Genomic DNA, 25823 nt, shown 5'->3' on the forward strand with positions numbered 1-25823 from the left:
GCCAAGGGGAGGGGGTTCAGGGGGCCAGAGTGAAGTGTCCGGCGGTCCTGAAGAGTCTCAGAACCGGCCTTTGTGGGGGCCTGGACGCCTGGCTGCACCGCTGGGAGCCACCCTAATGCCGCATCCTTGCCAGAAGCATCAGGATGGTTGAGGGACCTGACACAAGCGTCCCGGGTGTCAGGTGGGGCTGGTGACGCCCACAGGGGTGGGGGGGGCTCCCCCAGGGCCCGAGGACAAGCCTCGGGAGGTTGGTGGTGGGCTTTGCGGAGCATGGAAGAGGTGGGTGACACAGCTCTTCTGTGGGGGGAGCCGGCGACCTTGCGACACAGCCCTTCTGAGCTCTACCTCTGCCCCTGCCACCCCTGGGACCCCCAGGAGACCTTCAGTGACTGCAGTGACCACTGGCTTGTATGACAGAAGCTCCCTGGCCTGAGGGATGGCGGGGAGGGGCTGTCAAGTTAAGCTTTTTAAGAAGAAAGGTGTCTTTTGGGCTCACACAGGGCTGCACGGCACTAACGCTGTTTAATTCATGCTTCCTCCACACCAGTGTGCCCATATACCCAGGCATCGTGCCAGACCTGCCCTAGTGGACTTTCAGCTGCAGACTCATACGCACCAAAAAGGCAAAGCTCCAGCCGGGACGAGGTCTGTAGAGGGAGGTGCTCAACACCGGGAAAGCGTGTGTGGTGTGTGTAGGGGGGCTTGGCCGAGCAATCCAGGAAGGCTTCCTGGAGGAGGGGTTGCTCATGGTGAAGTAGAAGTTTCCAAATCACTGTAACCCCTGCCCCACACTGGGGAAGGGCTGTGTTTGTATGACAAGTGCAGTGGGCAATGCAGATTGGGAGGCAAAGCGTCTATCTAAAGGTTTTTATCTGCTATTTCATGAGACAGAGAATTTCAGTTCTTAATATCGTATGGTACTGTTTCATGAGGAGGTGGCTTCAAGCTTTAGGGAAGGCTGGTGGCATCCCAGAGCCTTTTCCCTCGGTGTCAATCATCGCTTCCCCCCTCCGTCTCCAAGTTCTGCATCTCTGCTCCCGGGACCCCCTTGCCTGGCGAACACTGTCCCCCGCCCAGGACCTGCAGGGCCTCTTTGCTGTCATGAACGACCGGCTTCCGGAAGGCTGGTCTGTGCTGCATGGGGGGGCGCTCAGTGTCCTGGGGAGGGGTCTCAGTCACAGGCAGGGTGGGCTGGGGTTGGGGGTCTGGGTGGACTGCTCGGAGGATGTACCAGCTATTCTGGGCGGCGGCAGGAAGCGGCAGCTGTGGGCTGGGTCCTCGGGCGGCTCCCAGACGGCCGTGCAGAGGTGTCGGCCTGGTGTTGGCATTTCCGGTCCCCGTGTCTGCGCAGCATGTCCTGGGCTGGTTCTCCCTTTCCTTTGCTTTGTTCCCTCCTTGGTCAGGGCCTCTGTGGGTTGGGGCCAGACCGAGAAAGAAAAGAGGGGCTCTCGGGGCAGGGGCTCACTGGCCGCTGCCTGGGTTGCGGGGGCTGGCAGGTGTGGGCAGGGTGCCCACAGGGCTGGCGTGGGGCAGCCGTGTGGGGTCATGCTCCGGGATGTGATGAGCGAGGGCTGGGACGGACCCACTGCTGATGTCTCCTTTCCATCGGGACGCAGCCTAACTCCGGTGTCCTGGTGTTCGGAGGCTCCGGCCCCCCCGGTTAGGGTGTGTGAAAGGAGAGCGCCTCTGATGTCCCTGCCCTTCCTCCCACTCGGGGTGTCTGGGGCCCAGGCCAGGCGCTCAGATCCCAGCCCAGAGCCTGTGTCCGCTGGTGCTGGGAGGCCTGGCAGGCCTAGATGCCTCTCCTGTGCCCACAAGGTGCTCCTGGGCATGGCCTTCCTCTGACCTCCTAGCTGGTGCCGTTCCCGGCCCTTCACCCTGCTCCTGCCACCCTGGCCTCAAGCCTGCCCACCCTGCCTCAGGGCCTTTGCACTCGCCTCGGCCTGGAATATCCGTCCTTAGCCCTCACCTCCGTGTCACCGCCTGGAGCGGCCTCCCTCCGTCACTCACTGTGACAGCCCCTCTCTGTTTCCCAGGGGCAGCTGTCACTGTCTGTTATTTTGTTCTTTGGTTTCTGGTTTCTTATCTCTTTTTCCCCGTGTCTGCCTCGTCCCTGGAGCCCACCAAGGTGCCGGGCACAGAGCCGGTGCTTTCGCCCCATCTGGGGGTGGGCGAGGGGTGGACCCCCGGGCCTCGCAGGCAGGCCGGGTGAGAAGTGTGCTTTTATCCCGAGCACCTGGGGCCCCACAGGAGGGCTTGCTGGGGTGCCGCGTGGCAGCAACGTGTGCTCGTTTCTAAACCTCCTCCAGGCCTGCGTGGCCTTCCCAGGCCCAGGACCTTCTTGGCTGGCCTCCGGATCGGTGGGGACCTGGTTTAGCCGAGTCCCGGTCGCTCCTCGGCCTGGGAACCCTTCCCCCGTGGTGGGTGACAAAGCGCATCTTTGAACCCCCGCCCCCCACCTCGGCCGGCCATGCTGGGTGGAGGCTCCGACCTCCCTCTGCAGCAGAGGCCAGGCTGCCATCCGGGATCGAGGATGCTGAGGCCAAAATAAACCCGCTCATTGCATCCGGCGTTGAGTAATCCACGGGAGGCAGTGATGGAGGAGTGCCAGGGACCCCGCAGGCCCTGCCGCACAGCTAGCTGCTTCCCCCCTCCACGCCCTAGAGCGGCTCCTGGCTTTGGTGCAGGCTGGGCCTGGTTCCGGGCGGCCTGGGTGGAAGTCCAGCCCGGGAACCTGGATGCAGAAGGGCGGGGCAGGGGGCACCTCGACCGCTTGGGGGCCCGGGCCACGTCCACCAGGGCCCTTTCCTCAGGCATGTGTCAGAGCCCGGAGCGTGTGTTCACAGATCAGAGTGGGGCGCGGACGTGGGGTAAGGAGGAAGCACGGAGGAAGTGGGGGTGTTGGTCTCAGGCCTGCTGGAGAAAGAGGAAACAGGCTGTTTTCCGGAGCGGCAGGCCCTTCAGAAGCCACAGCTCGTGTGGGCAAGATCTGCGTCGTGTCCCAGGACGGTGATGGGTGGCCCAGTGTCAGGCACCTGCCACGTGCCGGGCACCCTCGGTCACACCTACAACGGTGGCCCAGCCCCCTTACCATGTCCACACGCCCCCAGCAGGGCCGGCGTCGGGCCCCTGCTCCTGGGACCCAGCGGGCACGTCTGGGGGCAGCTCAAAGCGTTGGCGGCAGCCTGGGAGTCGGCCACGGGGCCGCGTGCCCTGCCAGCCTCCGCCCATGCCGAGGGCCAACGTGCTTGGTCCCCGGGTTCCTGGAGGCTGCGTCTGGGGATGCCGTCCTGAGCCTGGGTGGGAGGCTCCAGGCCCCGGCTCAGGGCTTATCATCCTCCGCTGCCCCAACCCTGCCTTGGCCTGTCCAAGCCCTGCCCCCGCTGCTGCCACCACGGGTCACCGGTACAGCTCCTGACGGCCGAGCCGAGGGCAGGGGTGAGTGGGGGTGGCCTTTCCACAGGTCGGAGCTGTCTGAACAGCAAGCTTGCGGCTCCCGGGGCGGTGTCGCGGCAGTGGGCCGGGCCGGGGCTTCTGTATGGGGGCGGCAGGTTGGCTCGCAGCAGTGGCTGCTGGTCAGGGGACCCTAGGGTCCCTGGGGACTGGCCATGCCTGGGCCTGGTGTGGAGGTGCTGGACAGGCAGGTGGCAGTGGCTGTGTGTGGGTGCAGCCTGCTTGGCCCCTCGGGGGGTGTCAGCAGCACAGCAGAGAGGGCTTGGGGCTGGATTTGGGGGTCAGCGTCGGAGAAGTGGTGTCCCCACGATGGGCCGTCAGAGGGACCGTGTTTACCTCCCGCCGCCCCTGACGTCCTTGCCTCACCCGCACCCCACCACATCCCAGCTCCCCCAGATCCCCCGCCTCCTGGGGATGCTCCGTAGCAAGAGCTGGTGTGTAGCCCCACCTGCCGGGTGTCTCTCTTGTGGCCCGGAGTGGGGCTGCCGCCACCTTAGGCCTGAGGCCTGGCCACGCTGGGGTCCGCCCGGGGCTGCCCTCTCCCGTCCAGCCCCTCTTCGTTGGGACGCCTCAGGACTGTACAGAGGCTGGCAGAGGCCCCGGCCCCGATCCCAAGACCTTCCCATCGACAGCAAAGCTGACCACAAAGGCCGGGGTGAAGGGCCCCATTCGGGAGGCCTGCCCAGGGCTGTGTGCGCTGGCAGGCCCCTCTGCCCACGGCTGTCCCCGTCTCAGAGTTCTGGTTTTGTCAGCAGAGGGCTCTCCTGGCCGGGGTGACGGGGAGAGGAGAACGAGGCTTTCTTGCTCTGCGGGTGGACAGGCCCCTGGGGCCCCTGCATCCCAGTTCGGGGGCCTTGGGGGAGGAGGGTGTTCCTTGGGGAAGGAGGCATGGCCCGGATCGCCCCCAGAGAGAGCTTGAAGCCGGACCCCTTACCGGTCTGGGCTGCCCGGGGGTCCCGAGAAGCTGGCATCTACGTCCAGGGAACCTTGGCCCATGGGCTGCAGGGAGACAGGGCAGCTGCTTCTTGGCCTCACAGCACAGGTCGGCTCTGGGGCGGGCGGTACCTCTGGCCTGGGCCTTGTGCCAGCGCTCGGGACCTGCACGGAGCCAGCGGCGCCCGGCGTGTGGACCTGCTGTCTCTCCACCTCCCCCAGGCACTGACCTTCTGAGCTTAGGGGCCCGGGGGCTGGGAGGGGGGTCGGGGGCCCCGAGCCCCCCACGGGGCCACACCTGCAGCTGCCCTGGGGGCTGGGTTTGGGTGTGGGTGAGCTGAAGTCAGCCGGGGGGCCCCTGTCTCCTGGGTGGGCAGCCTTCGCAGGTCGGGCTGGATGCAGGGTGGGGGTCGGGTGGGTTCTGCCTTGGGCTGGGGCTGCCCACGTGGGCTTTCTGGCTTCTCACCTTCTCACCCACCTCCAAACTGTTGGGTCCGGGGCTAGGGAAGGAGGAGGAATGTCTCGTTTTGGCCAGCGAACCTGCCTCTGTGGGTCTGGGTGGTGGTCTTGGCCCTGAGGGCAGACCTTACGGGGGGGGTGCCCTGAGGGGCTGCCGGGGCTGACTTGAGGGCGAAGCCACTCTGGACAGTGAGTGGGCCTGTCCCCGGCACACGGGCCCCCCCAGAGGCTGTGTGGTGGACCAGCTGAGGCTGCCACAGGCTTTACCACGAGGAGCCCTGAGCTGTTCCCCATGAGGTGACGTTGTCGTGTGGTCTGGGCCGGCCCACCCTCTGTGGCCTCAGTTTCTTCCTCTGCGGAAGAGCAGGGGTGGCTGGGCTTCTCACCCAAACCCCGTGCTGAGTGCTTTCAGTGCGGGACAGAGCCCAGGCCGGGTGGGCACAGGGCACATGTCCCTGGGAGGGACAGCCCTCCCAGGCTGCCCACCCCTGCACTGGCCTTTCTTCTTTTCTGGGGAAATCCTAGGTGTTTACAATCAGGCAGGACCAGAACGAGCTGGATTTGAGAGGGGTTCTTGGCATTTCTGAGCCTCCATTTCCCCACCTGGGAAATGGGCATCTTAATACGTAACTCATCCTATTAATGGGGGTTCTCCAAGAAACAGAATCATGTGTATGTAACCACACACACACACACACACACACACACAGATTCCTTATTTTTTTTATTTTTATCTTTAATTGATTTTTTGCTGTGTTGGGTCTTCGTTTCTGTGCGAGGGCTTTCTCTAGTTGTGGCAAGTGGGGGCCACTCGTCATCACGGTGCGCGGGCCTCTCACTATCGCGGCCTCTCTTGTGGCGGAGCACAGGCTCCAGACGCGCAGGCTCAGTAGTTGGGGCTCACGGGCCCAGTTGCTCCGCGGCATGTGGGATCCTCGCAGACCAGGGCTCGAACCCGTGTCCCCGGCATTAGCAGGCAGATTCTCAACCACTGTGCCACCAGGGAAGCCCGAGGTTCCTTATTTTAAGGAATTGATGTTGGGAGCTGGCAAACTCCAAATCCAAGGGCAGGTCGACGGCTGGACACTCAGGCAGGGTCTGTGCTGGAGTCTTGAAGCAGAATTCCTTCTTCTCTTTGGGGAAGCCCCAGTGTCTGCTCCTGGGGCCTTCCCCTGATGGAAAAGGCCCTGCATCAGGGAAGGAGACCAGGGTCGCTCAGGCTGCTGCCTATAGGTCTTCACCACGTCTAAAGCATACCCTTCTTGGCCGCCTCTGGTGTCCGAGTGTCAGGTGGGAGACCCCGGCCCAGAAAGGTTCCCAGACGTCAAGGCCCAGGTGGGAGGTGAGGTCCCTCTAAGGTGGGGCAGGTAGGAATCGGCAGTGAGGGGCACGTGTCCCCCCACCCTCCCCTCGGAGTCAGGGAGCCCTGAGGATCTGGGAACCCTCTCCCCAGGCATGGAGACCTCTCCCGGGACTGAGGTTTCCCTGCCGAGTTCTGGACTCCACAGACACTGGTATCTGCGTTGGAAGAGACCGCGGACGTAGGGGACCTCCTGCATCGCTCTGAGTCAGCGGCTGCTGCTTCCCTGCCTGTCTGTGCCGCCTCCTCCCTGAATTCTCTGCAGGGTCCACGTGGCCGTGTTCTCTCCTCTCCTCTGGGCTTTGCACATGCTGTTCCCTCTGCTTGGGTCAGGCCCCCGCCTCTGAGAAGCCCTCCCTGCTTGCCCCTTCCAACGGGAGTGGGAGAGAGAGGAGGGGTTGGGAGAGAAAGGGGTGCCCAGCTGGAAGCCCCCACCTGCCCACTTCAGGCCTCTGATGTCCCTGGGCCTGTGGAGTGTGTGCGTCAGGGTCCACCCCACACCTGCCTCGGCTCCCTGATGAGAGGTGGCCGGCACCCAGGCCCCTCAGTAGCAGCTGCGGAGGCGTCCCTCTCCTGCAGGCTCTCACTGGTGGTTCTTAGCCCAGTCGTAGAGCTGGGTGGCATGCTGCTGAGTCCCTGAGGTCCAGACTCTGGGGCTGCTTCTGTCTCCCTAGTGGGGCAGAGGCAGGCTCTTGGCACCCTCAATGCGTCCCCACTTCCCAGTGGGGAAACCAAGGCTCAGGTCACACAGCTGCTCAGTTTCCAGGGACCCCTTGAGTCAGGCCAAAGCCTCCACCGTGGAGTTGGGAGGTTTCCTTCAGCTGCAGATCAAGCCAAACTGCAGCAAGAAAGACTTAGGCTAGACAGGAGGAGGGACTTTTCCAGCAGGGATGAGCCCGAGACGCCCATCCCCTCGGGCGCTGATGGGGTGGCGTTGCCCGGCTGCTGGCCACCTTGCTCCTCCTAGGACCTGGGTTGAGGTGTCCCGGGAGCCCTGCTGTGGCCTCGAGTCTCCAGAGTTGCCCTGTTTGAAGGAGGGCAGGGATCTGGACCCTGGGCAGGAAACCCACCAGACCCCTCCCACCTCCGCTGGTGCCCAAGTCCTCCACTACCTGTTGCCCTGTCTCACCCCAGAGGGGAGGCTGCCCCATCCCATCCTGTCCCATCCCATCCTGTCCCATCCCATCCCATCCTGTCCCGTCCCAGGAGAGGCCTGCAGGGCCCGGCCGCGCCCAGGCCGAGGATCTCCCCGAGACGCAGGCCGTGTCTGGGTAGAGCCAGTGGGCACAGGTACGTCCAGCTGCCCGCGCTGCCCCCTGGGAGGGCCTGCTGGACTCCTGCCCCCACCCGGAACGGGCCTCTTTCACAGGGAAGGCGACAGTGTCCTGGGACAGATGAGGCCCCTGTCCGTGGGGTCACTTCAGTTCGTTCTCTGGCACCTTCTAAATATACCCTCCGAGGGGGTTCTTATCGCGGCCGGGCCGGGCCGGGCAGCCAGGCTTAGCGTAGGCGACACTGTGCGGGCCAGAGCCACCCCCCAGCCCTGGGCCCTGGATGGGCTCGTCCTCTGCCAGGCGGCCCTGCCTCAGGTGGGCCTGCCGTCCAGTGCTGGGACCCCGAGGGCCGGGGCATCCCCCAGCCCTCCTAGCCAAGCCCGCCTGGGGCCTGTCCTCCCACCGCTGGGCTGGGGCAGCCCCTCAGGGATGGTCGGTGGGAGGACAGGCCCTGCCACTCGGGTGGACCGTGTCTTCCTGAAGGGGGGAGGGACAGCCTGGTGGGAGGAGCCTGCACTGCAGTCGGGCGGCCCTGGAGTCCCTTTCCCCACCGCTGTGTGCACCCCTGGCTCTGGGCAGTCACGTGCTCTCTTTCTCCTCCGATGAGGGACAGGCCCGCCTCTGGGGCTTCTCGCGAGGACCAAGTGGACGGGAGGCCCTCCGAGGCAGGCCCCTCCGAGGCCTGGACCCACCGGGGCTCCTCAGGGGAAGGAGGATGGGGTCCCAGATCTGTGGGTGGCTGCCCCTGCTGTCTGGTGGACGCCGAGAAAGCGCCCGGGGGGCTGGACGTTCCCAGTTCAGTCGCCCACAGCCTGATGCTCGGATGTGGCTGTCGTGTTTCTGATGGTGTAACAGGCCCCTGTGGCATCGCACATGTGTGTACACACGGCACCCCCTCCCCCAGACCCCCGCAGCCGCCCCTCTAGTGCCCTGAAAAGGCTTTGAACTGACCGCGTAGGGCGATGTGGTTGAGCCCTCAGCCAGGGCCTGTGCTCGCCTGCGCCCCCAGCTGCCCCCCGCTGGCGTGGCCCTCAGCAGAAGGGGTCGCCCCCCCGGAAACGCGAGGGCCCTGTGCTGAGGTGGACATAGAACGTGAGCGGACGCCGGGCGCCGGGATGAGACGCGAGAGCGGCCACAACCCGCGTCCTCTGACAGCAGCCGGGCTGCTGGGCAGGGCGGTGGCCTGTGGGACCCCCGAGCTCGGCTGGACCCGGGCCGCCCCACTGCCCGCCCTGCAGGGCTGTCGAAGCGGAATGCATGGCCAGTGCGGGGGGCGCCGCTGCCACCTCGGGGTGGGGTGCAGCGGGGCTTCTGGGGACCGGCCGAGATGGGCCTGAAGCGCCTTCGGCCGGGGGGCTCCCCGGGGCCTCCAGGATGGAACGCGTTTGTGTCTGCGCGGGGAGGTCGGGGTCCCTGAGCGCGGCCGTCGGGTGAGCGAGGGTGGTAGACCCCCTGTCCTTATGGTGCGCTGCTCTCGGCGGAAACGTCACACGCCTTCCCGGGGGAGCAGGACCCCGTCCCTGTGCCCAAGCTGTCCCCTCACCTGCGTCGTCCTGAGTTTCGGGGAGAGGCCCCAAGGAGAGGGTGCGGGCTGAACCCTGGCGGTCGCTGCCCGGCCGGTGGCCTCCCCGCAGACGCTGAGCAGAGTGGCTGCGAGAGCAGTGCCTTGCGGGCTTGGGAGGGGCCGGCGGCGTGGGTGGTCCGGACGGGTGCAGTGTCCCCCCATGGTCTCCCCCAACTAGCCTGGATTTGGTCTTCTCCTGGGGCAGCCTATCCCTGCTGCCTCTGGGACCGACTTCGGGCAGCCGGACCACGGCCCTCAGAGCCCTCGCCCAGTGCGTCATGGTGCACTCCTGGCAGTGGGGGTGGCTGTGCCTGCTCCCAGCTCACGTCAGAGCCCACCCTCGCCCCCGGGAGGCTCCTTTCTGCCTGGCACTATTGGCATGCAGTCTGGTGGAGGGGGGCGTACGTGGAGAGCTGCCTGGTGTCCTGGCCCATTGGAAGCCCTGTAGGGGCTTGGCTGGGACCGTGGGGGTGGGATGTGGCAGGGCAGGGCAAGGAGGAAAAGAAGGGCATGAAAGGATCTCACTGTTTGATAGACCCTGGAGGCCTACATGGAGGAGGTGGCACTGAGAATTCTTTCCACTGAGCTCCTGAGTTCAACCTAAAACATTCATTAAGTCAATGAGTCATTCAACAAACACTCATGTACCAAGCCCCATACGGGGCCTTCAAGGGGGAACATCGGCAGATGGGCCTCTGCCTGGGGAGCCTTTGCTCTATTGGGGCAAGAGTGGGCAGCAGGTGGTCAGTGGTCTGATGAGAGTGGGGCAGGGCCCACAGGGCCCAGCGGTGGCATCAGAAGGCCGGCCCCCTGCGGGGAAGCCCAGGAAAGTGGGTTTGGAGTTCAGACTTCATTGGAGAGTCTTTCGCTTGGGAGGGGGCTGGTGGGATTTGCATTTTCCCAGGATTGCCCCAGCCGCCCAGTGGACATTGAAAGACTGGGGCAGGGAGACCAGTGGGGTGTGGGCTGAAGATTCCGGTGCAGTCCTGGTGGCCCCCGGTGGTGGTGGCCCCCAGGCAGTGGAGGCCTGGCCTTTACGGAGGTGCTGTGTGCACAGGCACAACGTGAGGGCCCAGCCGGAGCACGAGGTGTGAGGTCCTGTGTCTCCGGGGTCCCTAGCCCATTTCACTTTCGGAAGAAGTGTCAGCTGAAACCCCACAAGGCTGTGGAAGGCCTCCGTCTAGCTACAGGTCTCGCATCGCCCGAGTGAACCTCGTAAAAGAACGAGACTCGGTGCCTCTGAACAAGCCCCGTGGAAGGTTCAGAGTTGGTCGGGGGGAGGCTGGGTGGGGGGCGACCCGTGGAAGCCCTGGTCAGGAGGCCTGGCCTGGACCCTGCCCGGCACGAGGTGGGGAGACGGGGTGGGGGGGCTGCTGTGGTCCTGGGTGAGAAGTGCGGGGGTCCCCGGGGCGCTGAGCCTCACCTGGGCCGGGTCGACTGCCACTCCGGCTCCTTTCGCTCCGTGGCGTGATGTCGTTTGGATGGTGCAGTGCCGAGTGGTGACCTCGGAGGGACATGGCTGCGTCCTAATCCCTGGAGCCTGTGACCTTATTTGGAAAGAGGGTCTTTGCAGACATAGTGACAAGGTGAGCAGGAAACTCTAAACCTATCTTGGACTGTTTTAAAACTTGTGACACTAACACGTGTTTTACCAGATACCTGATGCTGATTTTTGAAAACTCACTGAAGATTCACTCATAGATATCATCACCCTAAGCAGTTTATTGGTTTATTAAAACGCTCTCTATGTTATAGAGGCTGAATGACGGCCCCCAAAGATGTCAGGCCCCCTGGAACTTGCGAACGTGACCTTACGTAGAAAAAGCGTCTTGGCAAGGGTGATAAGTTAAGGGTCTTGAGAGGGGGGGATGATCCTGGATACCCGGGGGAAGGGGGCCCAAATCCAGGGACAGGCATCCTCATAAGAGACACACAGAAGAAACAGACACGGAGGAGTTGGCCCCATGATGATGGAGCAGAGCCTGAGGGATGCGGCCACGAGCCCAGGATGCCTGGGGCCCCCAGAAGCTGGAAGAGGTCCAGTCCCGCCATTCCCCACCACCCCCCGCCTGCCCAGGACAGCGCCCCCGCACCCTGTGGCTCAGGCTGGGATGTGGCGTTCCCTCTTGGGGGACCCTGGCCCTTGGCAATGGGGTCCCCTGCACAAGGGGGAGGCTCAGTCCTTGCCTTGAAGTTGGAGCTGGGCAGGGGGCCCCAGGGCTGGCCGGCCCTGGGCGTGTACCTGCTGTCCCAGAGCCTTGGGGTCCCCTTGCTTCTTGCTGTACAATCCAGGGCCCTCTCAGGGCTGGACAGAGTGGGCGGGAGGGGCAGCCCCACAGCCTGGAACCGGGACCCGCCTCGCTGTGGCCTCGGTCTCCTTGTGGGAGGTGATACGACACCTTCCACACGGGGTGTGGTGGGGAGCTTGTGTGTAGCACCCAGCACCTGGGCCTGAGGTGTGAGCTGCCACGTGCCCGGCCCAGCCCCACCCAGAGTAGTGCTGCGCGTGGGCTGGACCAGCGGGGCGCGGGGTCTTGGCATCCTGTTGGGCAGTGTTGCCCCCAACCCCGGGGACAGCCCTGGTGGGACCAGAGGGGGGTCCAGTGCCACGGGGGATACGTCCAGGCGCTGGCTCACCAGCCCCGGGGCCCGAGCGGGGCTACCTGTCCTCTGTTTGTTCGGAGGTGTTTATTATCTTTCAGGGTGACTTTTGTACAAAGAGGAGCCCCTCCGATATGGCTGGGTTTGAACGTCAGCAGCTAATCTGTTAAATCACGCGTTCCGAGTTCGGCCCGGAGCTTTAGGCCACTGGACAAGCCCTCTGTCTGTTATCGCCCGAAGGTCCAGGTAGAGTGGGCGGGTTTTTGAACCTCGCTCAGCCTCATTTATAGCCTTTGTCAAACACCGACAGCCATCCAGGGCTTGTGTATAGAAGTCATTTACTTAGTTTCCTTTTTTTTTTTTAAACTTAAAAAAAATTGTGTTAAGATACATGTAACAAAATTTATCCTGTAACCATTTCTAAGTGCACAGCTCAGTGGCACTAAGCGCACTCACATTGCTGTGCAACCGTCACTCCGTTCATCCCCAGAACTTCATATTCCCAAACTGACACACTCTGTCCCCATTAAACACGCACTTCCCATCCCCTTCCCCAGCCCCTGGCCCCCAGCATCCTATTTTCTGTGTCTGTGGATTTGATGACTCTCAAAGGCACCTCGTAGGGGCAGAATCGTGCTGGACCGACAGAACTTTTCAAAGTACGTAATTTTTATACCTTGAATAATTTGAGCACACAGATAACGGCACATCTTCCGTTCTCTGATTCGTCCCAGCGCCGCATTTCAGTGTCCCGGAATCTCAGCTCAGAGCCCAGGGAGCCCGAAGGCTGAGGTCTTGCACATCTGGGTTCTGAGGGCGCCTTGAACAGGCCACAGGCCCTTTGCACGTGAAGTGTGTGCTTCTTGTTCACATTTTCAACGTCATTGGGAAACATCCTGGTGTTGAAAGAGGCTTCCCTGTGGGCTGGAGAGACCGTCACGGTTAGACTCACGTAGGTTCCCCGAGGGTCCGGCCCACGCCCGGCCTCTGCGGGGCACCGGCCTGGGTGAGCCCGCCAGTCCCAGGTACTGGGGGGTCCCAGCCCATTGCGGGGGTTGAAGGGGGTGCAGTCTGCAGCCCGCCTCCTGCGCCTGGAGTGCCCTTCCGCTGGGCTGCGGCCCGCGGCCCTGGCACGGCTCCTGCATTCTTCTGTGCACCTGCTGCCACAGATCCTGAAATGATGTCCGATAACGTTCCGGACGTCCCTCGGGGCGGGGGCTGGCGGCCGCAGTGCCCGGGGCGGATCAGCCGTCAGGGCACAAGCAGGCCATTGTCCTCGGGCCCGGAGCTGCCTCCCCCTGGCTGTAGCCACCTCCCTCGGGCACTCACATGCCCTCCTGGGAAGTTGGATCTAGCAGCACTGGGGGCCGAAGGGGCTTCTTCTCCCCCGCAGCCCTGCTCCCCACGCCCCATCCAAAGAACAGGGTGGTTTCCTTCTTTCCCTGGACCTCTGTCTCCCAGCTCCTGGGGGTCTGTGGCTGCCTGGTTTTGGGGCCTTGGGAGGTGAGCTGGGATGGACAGGTGGTGGCCAGCCCCGCAGAGGCAGGAGGGGGGTGTCAGGCACCTCAGGCTGCTGCGGGCCCCCGAAGGGCAGGGACCCTATCTTGGCATCGTTGAGGCTCCGGGCCCCACGCAGGACAGGTTGGAGGGGACAAGAATCGCCTTTGTTAAGGGATTCTTTCTGAAACTAGCACGACGTGTGCGAATAGTTGAAGAGCTGTTTAGCCTTCAGAATGCAGCAAGGCTGAGACTAGCAAAGTGTGGAGAGATCGTGAACGCCAAACCCCCTGATCTCCAGGGAAAGCAGTCTCCAGCCGGGTCCCCGGGGAGGAGCTCCCGGGCAGTAGCCCCGCGCTCTGACCCAGAGCCTCAGCCTCTGGGCGCACAGAGCAGGGGGTCTCCGTGCACCTCTGAGCGGAGCTCGGGGTGAGGGCACCCGCCCTGCTGTCACCCTCCATGCAGGCCTGTCCACAGCCCCAGGCAGGGCTGCTCTGGCCAGAACCTTCCTCCTTGGCAAGGCTCAGTCACCCTTCCCCCGGCCCCCTGAGCACAGCCAGACACAGGGCAGCGAGTAGAAGAGGTCTCCCGGCAGCCGTGGTACCTGCAGCCCATTCAGGACGCTCCCCAGGCCTCGCCTGGGGTCTCTGTGCCCCGGCCTGGCACGCTCTGCTTTCTGTCCGAGGTCATCCTAACAGCAACAGTGAGCGGTCGGTTGCCACCCTGGCAGCAAGAGTCATACAGGGACAGGCCTTGTAGCAGGGTGACGGCGGCCTCCTAGGCCCCAGAGCACGGCCAAGCCGCCGCCTGGCAGCACATGCAGCGCCCACCACGATGCGCCGCTTTGGGCTCCGTCTGCCTTGGGAGACAGGAGACGGCAGGGAATTCAGGACTTTTCGAGCACATCCTGGCCGTGGAGGCTGGGGAGCCCTGGGCAGTGGGGCCCAAAGACCTGGGTCCAGGCCTAGCCCGGGCCGGCCCCCTCCCCTCCCGGCCCTCACCTTCCTGGCTGCGGGTCGCCGCAGGCTTGGGGACAGTGGTGTGGGGCACAGGGCACGTGACTCAGAGCTGAGGCCGGTTTTATTGACGTGGGGACTGCGGGTCAGCCCTGATGTTGGTGTCCTGACCTTTGGATCTGAGTGTGACCGTGTGTGGAAAAGGGGGCTTCGCAGGTGTGGCTAAGAGAAGGATCTGGATCTGGGGGATTGTCCTGGATTGCCTGGCAGACCCTGGGTGTCATCGCAAATGTCCCTCGGGGCGGGGGTGGGCAGAGAGAGATGAGACCACGCGTGTCGTGCTCCCCGCCCCCACCCCTGGGCCTTGGCCTCGTGACCTCCGTGGTTTGACCACGCGAGGTTCATTCACCCTTGGGAAGCGTGGAGCCCGAGCCCCTGTTTCCCCGTACATAGCATCTGTGGCATCTGTCCCCGGACGGCTTCCTGTGGCCCGACGGGGAGTGGTTGAAGTACCCCCACGGGCCATGGGCGGGCGGGTTCTGCCCATCTTCTCAGGAGGAGAGGGCACGAGGTGGCACACTGGGCCCAGCCTTGGGCAGCCACAGGACTGACCCCTGAGTCCCTGCCCGATGTCCACTGGCCTGAGAGGCAGTGGCCGCGGGCCGTGGCTCCGGCTGTGTCGATGGGGGAACTGAGGCCCGGAAGCAGCCTGGACCGCGTTGTAGGCAGTGTGGCTTCTTTCTGCGGCTGCCTCTACACCCAGGGGGCCTGGGGGCAGGGGTGGGGTGGGGTGGGCACCTCCCTCCTTGGGGGACCTCACCTGCCCTGGTTTCTCTCGGCCGGGCCGGGCAGCGAGGCCCTGGGACTCATGGGGCTTCAGGGTGTGGGCCGGGGGCAAGTGAGCTCTGTGCCTGAGGGACAGTCGGGCCAGCCAAGCACTCGCTCTGCCAGCCAGGGTTCGCTTGTGTCCCCCTGAGATCGAAAGCTTCCTGAGGTGGGGGCCCAGGGTCTCAGTCACCACACAAGGGATGCCCTCGGGTCCCGGCAGGGAGGCACGGCTGCATCTGTTAAAGGGCTTCCCTGGGGACTGGGCGGGCCTGGACGCCCTTCCGAGCTGGCGGGCGAGTCCGCAGTCGGGCAGAGTGGATGGTGGGCGTGCAGGGTCCTGGGGGTGGCACCGGGTGTACGGACTGGGGAGGCCTGATGCAGCCTTGGGCCCTGGGGCGCTGGTGTCTCCAATCCCGGGAGGCCCCAGGCCAAACGAGGGCTGCGGCTGCCGGGGTCCTGCTGGGAGCCGCTGCGGGACTCGGGGCTGCGTTCAGACTGTGCTTTGGGTCCAGCGTCCTGATGGGGGCTGGTGTGAGCCAGGCTGTACCCCACAGAGAGGAGGGCGGGGCGCAGAGGAAGGGCCAGCGTGGGAGGGACGGAGGAGGGAGCTGGGACTCGATGGAGGTGCACCTGAGCAGGTGCAGGCTGAGTACCTGCTGTGCGCCAGGCCCCGTCCCCGGCGTGGGGTGCAGCGGGGGTGGCACCCCACAGCCCTCCTCTGGGGGCTCGTTGTCTTGGGGGTGGACGGCGCAGAAGGGGACAAACAGGCCCCAGGCCCGGCGGTGATATGTGAGCATGAAGGACACAGGTGGAGGCACGTGGGGGTGAGTGTTGGGTCCCGTTTGCGGGTGACGGTGTGGAGCTTGTAGGCGGGGCACCGGCAGGTGCAAAGGCCCCGAGGCAGGCGGGGGGCGGGGCATGCTGGGAAGGAGCTGGGGTCAGGGTCACCGTAGTGTCATGTGGAGGTGATGTTGAGGGCTCAGTCAGTGGCCGGGCAGGGTGGACTCTGGGGCCCAGGGTGGAGGCAAGCACTGTGGTCAGGACAAGAGACAAGGCTGACGAAGGGGCAGGGTGCAGAGGGGTGGCTGGGACCCGGCTCTGTGGGTCCAGCTGACCCAGCCTGTGTGAGGCACCAGGAGAGAGGTGGAGACAAGAGCTGTTAGAGGGAACCCCGAGAGCTGCGGGAGAGCAGCTGGGTCTTGGGGGGGGCTCCCCAGGCAGGGAGGAGCATCTGGGCGGCCCGGGTCCTGTCTCCTCCAGGAAATGTGGGGTGTGGTCTGTGTCAGGCAGCCTGTTCTCAGCGGACTCTGAGGGGCCGGGAGGGAAGGTGGGCTGGAGTGGGGAGGAGTGGGGCAGTGGGGGAGATGCAGTGGGCTTCCTAGTGGGCACAGGGCAGGCGTGTGGGGATGGGGGGGTGAAAGCAACTGCAGACAGCAGGATCTCGGTGGGGAGAGGGCCAGGGCTCCGTGTCATGGGCCCAGAGAGCTGTCTCCACATCTGCAGCCCCGGGGCCATGCGAGGACCCACCTGGAGAGAGTGCTTGGAGCCCCCGCTAGAGTTGTCCTCTTCCCAGGCAGGAGGAAGGCTGGGGGCTCAGCCTGGTCTCATCCAGGGATGTGGAGGGAAGGGCCCAAGGGTCTGCCTTCAGGAAGCCTTACTGGTTCGGGTGTGATCAGAGCAGCCCGTCTGTGCAGGGATGGGGTGGGAGGGGGGCTGAGCCTGGGAGCTGGCCCCGGGGGCAGGGACTGCCGCCTTCCCTTTGTTCAGCTCCGTGGTCTCCACCTCTGGCCTCCCCACACCCCCACCCCCGGGATGGGGAGGGGAAGGCAGGCGTCAGAGCAGCCTCCCGCCTGGGAGCCCAGGCTCTGGTGACGCCCCGTTAGCGGCTGCAGGAGACGGCCCGCTCCTGGCGCCTGTGCTGCAGCCCCTGAGCTGGTGTTGAGCGCGCTGCCCTGGTTGTCCGGACGGCCACAGAGCCCTGCGGCCACCACCACTACGTGCAGGTGCAGGTGCAGGACGTTCCCCTCCCCCGAAGGAGGCCCCTCTGGCCCCGGAGGTCACCAGGCTGCTCTCTGCTCTGTGGATTTCCGTCCTGGACACCTTAGAGACCGTAGCCTGGGTCAGAGCTCACCCCTTCGAGGCCGTGTGACGTCACGTGCCTTTGGCCGTGCCACACTTGGTGCACTGTTCACGGTCGGCGGTCAGGGTTGGCGGCCCTTGGAACCCTCAGACCCGGGGAGGGCAGGGCCTGTTCCCCGGGCCTGGGCCGCGTCTGAGCGGGGAGGGGGGGGCATCCTGGCGCGGGCGCTGACTGCGTGTCCTCCTGTCCCGCAGCTTCCTCATTGTTCTCGTCTGCCTCATCTTCAGCGTGCTGTCCACCATCGAGCAGTATGTCGCCCTGGCCACGGGGACCCTCTTCTGGATGGTACGTAGCTGCGTGAGGGGCCCTGCGCTCTCATCCCCCAGGCGTGTGGACCAGGGGGTGAAGCCAGCTGCTCCTGGCCTCTCCCACCCACAAAACACCCCTCTGCCGGAGCCCCCCTGCTGGCTGGCTCTACAGGCTCGCCCTGATACTGGGGGACTAGAGGTGTGGGGACGCCCCACCCTGGCACCCTCACCTGCCAGGATGTGGCCGTCAGGCTGAGAAGGCCAAAGAATGGGAGGACCCCGGGGCCTGGTGGTCTGGGAGAGCTTCCTGGAGGAGGGGGCTTCTGAGCTGGGCCAGGAAGGAAGGACAGGAGGACGCGGGCACAAGGAGCCGGGGTTGTGGTCTGCTCGGCCTGCGCCGTGGCCCCGGGTCTGGCTGGTACTCAGACCCTGCAGGTGTCTCAGCCCCTGCCCCAGCCTCTGGCCAGGTTGCCTCCAGCCCTGGCCAACTGATGGCTGCAAGCTTGGGTCCCCAAGTCCTCGTAACGTGGCCTTGAGGCCGTGCCTGTTTTATTTGCATGCCGTCGGCTCCACTTTCCCTTTGATGTTTCTGGATTTTGGGTCACAGGAGTTTCCCCCTCTCAGGTTATAGAGAAACAGCCACAGCTGCCTCAAGCACTCATCGGGGTTAGTCGTGTGGTTTTAAACTGTTGACGGCAGTGGACACATCCCGGCATGAAGATCAGATTCACTCTCGCTCTGTCCCTCTCGTCTGCCCCCTCCCAGCACCACTTACTCCAAAGTGTGTCTTTGCTCCCCAATTTGAGGAGCCATTTTTGTTGTGAACCAGATGTCCAGATGCCAGCGGCTCTGCTCTGGGATCTCCCTGTTCTGTCCACGGCTGCTTGTCCGTGCCTCTCTCCCACAGCCATGCTGCTTTGCTGATGTCTGCACTCAAATCTGTTTTAACAAGTGGTTAATATCCGTGCCCAGCTCTTCTCTTTCAGGGGCAATTCTTTCCTGTTTGTTTGTTCTCCCCAGTGACCTTCACAATCAGCTTGTCTGCCTCCCAGAAAAAATCCGATGGTGTTTGATGAATGAATCTGGGGAGACCGACATCTCTCTGGGGTGGGGTCTTTCTGTCCATGGTCAAGCCGTGTCTGTTCTACCCAGGAGGCTTTTATGGTTTCGTGATGTGGGTTTTAGACCGTTGTTGTTATTATTTTTAATATAATAATGGTTGTTGTTGTTAGTTGCCGTCACAGATGGGAGCTTCTCTTCCATTACGTTTCCTGGAGGCTATTTTGGTGTCTCGGAAAAGCCTTTGCTCTTATCGCCTGTACAGCCTGTGACGGCCTCTGTTTTGTTATTGTGTGCGGGAGTTTCTCCTCTGGTCCTTTAGAGTTTTCTGAATTTGGAATTGCCGCTGCCTGGTTTGGTCTAGCGTGCTGTTCGGGTGTGGAGACTGGCATCTGTCAGTCACTCCGCTTACCGGGCCAGGGGTAAGGGGGCTCCCTGTGCTTCCTCTGAAGGAATGTGCCCTCCCGGGCCGAGAGGTGGGGGGGGGCAGTCCTTCAAGTCCAATGAGAGGACATGATTCTAAAGTGATGGTGTTGACTTTCGGGTGTCTTTCCTGCCTCTGTGGAGGTGTCAGCGGATGTCCATGCTTTCCCGGGATAACTGTCCCAGCATTTTGTTTCTACTGTCCTGTTGGGTTATACTTTCTCATATAAAGGTAGGGACTTGTTTGAAAAGTAGGACGGCCGCCATCCCAGCAAGACGGAGGGCCTTTTGGGGTCATGGAGCCTTCCCCCGCTCGCCTGGTCCTGAGGACCTATGGAGGTAACCCGGGTGCCAGCCAGGTCCGTGCCAAGGCCCCGGAGGCCGCAGCTCCTCGCAGAAGTGCCCTCGGGCAGTATGACGGCGACACTCGGCCTGCTGAGAAATGTCCCCAAACCCCTGCTCTGGGCAGGCCCTGGGGCAGGCCAGGGGCCATCTCCCTCTGGGTGAGCCAGAGATGCTCCTCTCTGCTGTGAGCATCCCGGGTGCCCTGGCCGGCCGTGTGTCTGCTTCCCAGGCGGGGGACTGTCCCTCCCTCTGGCCGGCCTCCTTCCCACCTCCCAGACTGCAGGGGAGGAGCTGTGGGGGGCAGGGAGAGAGTGGAGAAAGTTGGGGGGTGTCTCTGGCGTTTTGGGTTATCACAGGGTGATTTGAGCCCCTGCCCAGACCGCACAAAGCACGTCTGCTCTGCGAGTTGCTCCCGGGGTCTCCTCGCGGCCAAGGTAACTGAGGTTCAAGAGGCAGTGGCTGGAAGGGGCCAGGAAGACCTTGCCGGGCTGGGCCCAGATTCCAAGGCTGCCGTTCTACCAAATGTAAGTGCTGGTGGTGCTGGGCCCAGGGGCCTGGTTGGCTGCTCGCCCCCTGTGTAGGTCTCCTGGGGCCGTAACAAAGTCCACAGCCCAGGCGGCTTAAACGACAGGATGTATTATCTCCTGGTCCTGGAGGCTGGAATCCCAGACCCAGGTGTGGGCAGGGCTGGTCCTCCTGAGGCCTCTCTCCTCGGCGTGTAGACGGCCGTCTCCTCCCTGTGTCCTCACGGGGTCGTCCCTCTGTGTGTGTCTGTGTCCTGACCTCCTCTTCTCATAAGGACCCCAGTCCTGTGGGGTTAGGGTTACCCTAGTGACCTCATTTTACCTTCCTCACCTCTTTGAAGGCCCAGCTCCAAATACAGTCACCTCCTGAGGACTTGGGGGTTAGGGCTTCCACATAGGGATTTGCGGGGGACACAGTTCAGCCCATAAGGCCCCCTGAGTGACTGGGGTCAGTTCCTCCTCTGCTGGGAGGTTTACTCTTAGGTTTTTAGATGTAAAGCATCCCAGGGACCGCCCCTGTGTGCACCCTGCCGCCCCGGGCCCTGCATCAGCACCGAGGGTCCTGAGTCCAGGTGCTAAATCCTTGGGCATCTCATGCAGGGCCTCTGGGTGTAGCTGGGATGGGCCGGGTGAAGCCCGCATAGACTCTCGGCCCGGGAATCGCCACTGAAACCAGACCCTTGGTGGGGGGGTCACCCCAGGACCGCCCTGGGGGTGGGGGCAGACCCTGGCAGCCTCGGGCCTCCCCTGGTCCGGCCTCCACTCTCCCCTTGGCCTGGCCGGGAGCACCTCCCTCCCCAGTCAGTGCTCTCACGTTCACACAGGTCTCCTCGCAGATTTCGTGGTGCCGTCCCGGCCCCCGAGTCCCGGCAGGCCCCTGCCTGGCAGCCCCCTGCCCGGCAGCCCCCCGCCCCTGCCCGCCCACTCCCTGCTGAGCACCGACCTCCACCCTCAGTCCCGGCATTTGTGAGGCCCGCGTGCCACCTGGTGGCCGTTCTCTGCAGTGCGGGCACCGTTCCCCTGCTGAAGATGGGGGCTCGGCCCAAGCTGGGGGTGCGGTCCTAACCCCTCGCTCTCTGGGGCCCGGGATGCGTGTGCCAGCGGTCATCCCGGAGCTCCCCTGCTCCAAGCAGAGGGCCCCCCGCTGTGGTCGCATCTCCCGTCCCACCCCTTTGAGGGAAGAGACCCTGTGCCGCCTCCCTCGTCCACCCCCGTTCTCTCACATCAGCACCTTGCGCGCTGCCACCCTCGCGTCCCCCCGGGAGTCCTCTCCACACAGCAGCCATTGGTTGCGGGGGCGACTCCCCAGAACAAAACTCCGATCGTTCTAGAAGCTCCCGGTGGCTTTCAGGATCGGCTGGGCCTCTCAGGCCCCCAAGTGCTGCTCGCCCGGCACCGCCCGCATGTCTGTCCCCCCCCCCCCCCCCCCCGCTGCTCCCCTCCGCTCTGATGCACTGTTTGCTGACCCTTGGACACTCCCGGCCACCTCGGGGCCCTTGCACGTGCTCCGCTCGGCATGTCACAGGACCGGCTTCTCCTCCCGTCAGGCCTCGACTTGGCCGTCACTGCTTCAGTACCCCCTCCCTAACCGCCTTCTGCGCGGTCCCCGTCCCTCCTGCGGCACACCCCGCTCCTGCCCCAGCGGTCTGGGTGTGACAGGGGTCTGCGGGAGGGAGGGGGGAGTCACAGGGTCTGTCTCCTTGCTCTGTTCCCCACCCCTGAAGGCAGGGCCCCAGGGGCTGCGACCCCTCCGCAGGCCCAGAGCGGTGCTTCCGGGGTTTCGATACCCCTCCTTTGACCCACGTGCCCAGAGCGGCCCCGGGGGGCACCTCAAGCTGTGTGCAGTCCTGGGCCTCGGTTTCCCCACCTGCAGAACGGAGGGCTTGAGCAGCATGGCCTCAGACCTAACCTTTTGATGGCCTTGCAAGGTTTCCAGGGGTTTCCTAACTCACTGGCCTGTGGAGACAGATCCTTTGCGGTGGGTTTAAGCTGGCCGTATCCAGCTGCCACTGGAGTCATGGCCATGGCGGGTGTGGGGCATCTGGGATACTGGGAGGAATGAGGCCGCCCCGGGCCCAGCCTCCGGGGTAGATGTGAGTTATGTCCGGGGTGGGGACGGGAAGGAGGTAAGAGGTGAAGAGAGACTGGGGGAGGGGGGTGGGGGGGTTGTCTGCGGGGATGCTGAGGGCTTCCTGGAGGAGGAGCTGCCCTGAGAGGGGAAGGAGGAGGTAAGCGGGTGCTGGGGGGTCGTGGGGACGGGCAGGGACCCTCCTGCAGCGGGCAGCCTCAGGTGGGCCGGGCAGGCGCAGCGCCCCGGAGCTCTCGGTGGAGGTGGCAGCCTGCGGGGTGGGGACGGGGGTAGCCCCCAGGCGGAGGGAGACCGGGTTTGGGGAGGGGGCCGCGGGGGCGGGTGTTTGCAGGCGGCCCAGGGCGGGGCCGCGGGACACCAGGTGGCGCTGTTGTCCGCGGATCGCGGGCACCGCTGGCCCCGGCCCAGAGCTCCGAGCGGAGCCAGACCGCAGCCGGGAGCCCAGGAGGGGCCGAGCGTGGGCTCCACACAGGATTCCGAGAGCAGCACGATGCTTAAATGGTGGAGAAAAAGTCATTCAAAGCTGTGTTTTCCCAGAGAGCCCATATTTCTTCCTTTCTTTTCATGCGCTCGCTTTTATGGGGCCAGAGAGCTGTTATCTCAGCTCTGTGTGAGGGAGCCCCAGGGCGGCCTCCGAGGGATTAAGCGTTCTGCTGAACCAGGGAGATTTGGGGGGCCTGAAAAAGCCATTTTGGGTGGAATCTCATCTCTGCTGCAGGGTCTGTCCCAGGGCCGTGAATGGGCCCGTTTGAGATCTGAGCCTTGTTTGTGGTTTCCCGGGGAAAAGGGCCACTGCCAGGGCTGCAGGGCCGGCTCCCAACATGGTTCCTGAATTCACAGGAAGCCCTGGGGGTGTGTGTGTGTGTGTGCGCGCGTACGTGTGTGTGCCTGCCTGTGTGCACGTGTGTCTGTGCATGTAGGCGTGCGGTGTGCTTGTGTGCTCATGCATATCGCCGTGTGCACGCACGTGTGTGCGTGGGTCCGTGCGTGTGTGCTCTGTGCCCGTGTTTCTGTGCACACGCGCGCCTGTGGACGAGTTCTGGGTCTGGGTGGCTCTTCTGTGTCTCCCCCTGTCCTGCTGCTGTGGCAGAAACACTCCCCTCCCCACTCTCTGGAATAAGAGACCCAGGCTGGGCCCAGGTGAGGGGCTGGTTTTTGTCTCTGAAATCGAGGGGTTTTTTTTTTGTTTTTTTTTCCTTCCTTTTTCAAATCCCACACAAAGAGAGAGGCACTCAAAAGCACAACACAGACACCGCGTATTCCATGCCTTCTGGTGGGGAACATACCAGGGAATTGTCCTGCGATGCTGCGGTTAAAAACCCCGTGAGCCGCGGCCCGGAGGCCTAGGGGATGAGGTCATTGCTGCGGCTTCCTCCCCGGCCCAGGCCCCTCGGCGGTGACCCAGCCCTCCCACCGCTGGATCACCCACCCTGGGGCTCCGGCTCCCCCAGCACGGAGCGAGACTCTCCTGTCCCCTGGGCCTCAGTTTCCCAGATGCAAAACCAGGCTCCATGGGACTCTCTGGGCCCCCTTGGGCCCCTCTGCGGGCCTCACTTTTCTCAGGAACGCAGTCTAGGCTCTGTCCTCAGAAACCCCCCCCAGCCCCCCGGCGGCCCCAGCTCACACTCAGCTCGGGCCTCTGCAGGCCCGCGTGTTCCCAGCTTCTGCTCTCTACACCCTTCACGTGCCAGTAAAGACGACCACGCTAAGTCAGGGCCAGCGGCCCCCGTGGGGAGCCTGCTGCGTGCACGCCCTCTGCTCTGTCTTTCACTCACACGGAGGGGATGAGACTCACAGAGCTTAAGTCACTCCTACCCAATGTCAGGGCACCAGCGGGTGGCCCAGATTTTTCATTAACAAACCCCAAGGTCTTGTTTTCTCCAAGGCCGCCTCCTCCTTGGAGTGCTCTTCTCCAGCCGTCTCCTCTCTGCTTGGTGAACTCCTACACATCCCACAAAGCCCCGCTCCTGTACATTTGCTTCTGGGATGCCTTCCTGCTCGCCCAGTGACATCACTGGCTTCGTCCTCCAGTGCTCTGGGAAGATGTCATCTCCCCCACTGCGGGGCCTTGAGCTCCTTGGTCTCTGTCCCCAGCACACAGGAGCTGCCCAGTGAGGACTGGTTCCCACTGCCTGGGCCTCGTCTGATGCTCTGCCTCAGAATGAAGTCCACCCTTTCCCTGCACCCTGGTAGGGGTGTCCTTGCCTGCGTTTGTTCAGCCAACAAGTGTTTCTCGTGCACCCACTAACATGCCAGGGTCTGTGTGCAAATAGCAGGGATTCTCGGGGGCAGGACACGGGCTTCATGTCTGCGTCCCCAGGGCCCTCCCCGTGGGCCCTGTGTAAGAGGGGGCCAGCGCCGAAGCATGGGGAGGGACTGACACCCTGCCCCCGGGAGCCGGAAGGCGGTGGCGGTGCCCTTCTGCGAGCACACGTGTGTGTGCGTGTGGACACGCATGTCCCGCCAGGCCAGGGTTGGGCCTTGGCCTGGCTCAGGTGTCCCACTTGTCCCTCTCTAGGGCGGGGGTCTTGGCTGCCTCATGGGCAGCGACTTTCCGTGGGCACAGCAGAGCCTCTTGGGTTTGGGGCAGAAACACTGAAAGCTAAGGGACAGCCCCGCACCGCAGTCTGCATTCCAGATATTTCTGCCCAGCGGAGCTGGCTGAAGTGTCCCGGGGTCTGACCGTGCAGCCTGGGGGTGTGGAGCGGCCCGCGGCTCCAGGCCACAGGGGCCCCCTCGCTCGTGCCTCTGAGGCCCTGCCCGGTGCCAACCCAGGGAGACGGGATAGAGGGACACTGGCCTCGGGGACGGGGGAGGGGGTGAGCTGGGGGTCGGGGTCCGGGCTGCTCCTCAGGCAGGTGAGGAAGGGCCCCACCCTGGACGGTGCGTGTCTGGGGAGAGGCAGACTGCTGTGTTTGTCCATCCTGTGCCAGGTGGGGTGGGCAAGGCCCAGGCAGCGCCTGCACTCCCCCGGGTCTGGGTCACCCCGATGTCCCCATGTGAGTCCGTGAACAGAAGCTTAAGGGCCGCCTAGCAGAATTTGAAGCTGCTGCCCTCAAGGGCTCTCGGCTAATTCTCTAGAGCCCCTTTGCCACTTGGTGGGGACCCCTGAGAACGAGAACCCCGACCCCCGGGATTCTGTGGACATTGGCCTGAGCCCCCCCTAAAGCCCCCTAAGCCAGGGGCCCGGCGCCTCTGCTCCCTGTGACGGGCCCCTCACTTCCTCTCGTGTGTCCAGGGCATTTCTCCGCCACCGCCCCCATCCACACTCGAGTGTCATTGCTTCTCCCAGCGCCTGTGGCCTTTTTTCCTCATTGTGTGTGTGGTTGTGGGCTTTTGGCTTCCTCGGCCTGGAGTGGCCTGGACCCTCCTTTTGGGGTCTCCCTCCTGGGTTTGCAGGGCCGAGTGCCGCTGTCCCTACCTTATAAGGGGGACGGTCCCCCAGCCCCAAGGGCATCTGAGCAGGAAGAGGCCGAGGGCTCGAGGCTCGCGGGGCCCCCTCTGGGGCCCGGGGTGGTGGCTCGGGCTGTCCCCACCCCCGGGGCCATCGTTTGTGCCCGCCAGGGTCCCCGTCCCCAGGGCTGGCTGCGTTCCTGGCCCAGGGGCAGCTGCTCCTGAGGGGACAGCTGACATTCCTTCTTGCGGGGTCTGCGAGAGCTGTGAAAACGGGAACCCTCGGCTGTAACCGGAACCTTCCGCGGGCTCACGGGCCCTGTGGGTGGAGAGGTCCTAGGGCAACTTGCGCTCGCTAACAAAGGCGCCCTCTGTGAAGCCCACGCTCCGTCCCGGGCCAGGACTGTCCTGTCCATCAAGTCGATTCAGAACCAGGGGAGGGGGGCCTGGGCAGGAGGTGGAGGAAACTGCAAAGTGTTTGAAACTTTCCCGAAAAACACGTAACCCGATCCTGCACGAGTGGCCTGAATCAGGTCACGCCCTGGGGCCGCCGGGCAGTTTTACGCCCTGAGCTGTGCAGGGGAGGACAGGGCCCCACCTGGGGTTGAGGGAGGGGGCAGGGGCGAGGGGGGCACGGGGACGTCCACCTGCAGCCCCTGTTCCCCCCGGAAGCAGGG

General features: G+C 64.1%; 1 protein-coding gene across 3 annotated transcripts in view; it reads left to right on the forward strand.

Annotated features, from left to right (window-relative positions):
- KCNQ1 (potassium voltage-gated channel subfamily Q member 1) overlaps window positions 1–25823 on the forward strand; it is a 345186-nt gene that overhangs the window by 37202 nt on the left and 282161 nt on the right. For all 3 annotated transcript variants that reach the window (XR_004475853.2, XM_049714016.1, XM_049714017.1), the window contains exon 2: window positions 17260–17350. Coding sequence is in view for 2 of the 3 variants with exons in the window: in XM_049714016.1 (XP_049569973.1) it covers window positions 17260–17350 (91 nt within the window). In the remaining variant the exon portion in view is untranslated. The remainder of the gene's footprint in view (window positions 1–17259; window positions 17351–25823) is intronic.

This window comes from Orcinus orca, chromosome 8 (assembly GCF_937001465.1).
Source record: "Orcinus orca chromosome 8, mOrcOrc1.1, whole genome shotgun sequence".
NCBI classification, from domain to species: domain Eukaryota; kingdom Metazoa; phylum Chordata; class Mammalia; order Artiodactyla; family Delphinidae; genus Orcinus; species Orcinus orca.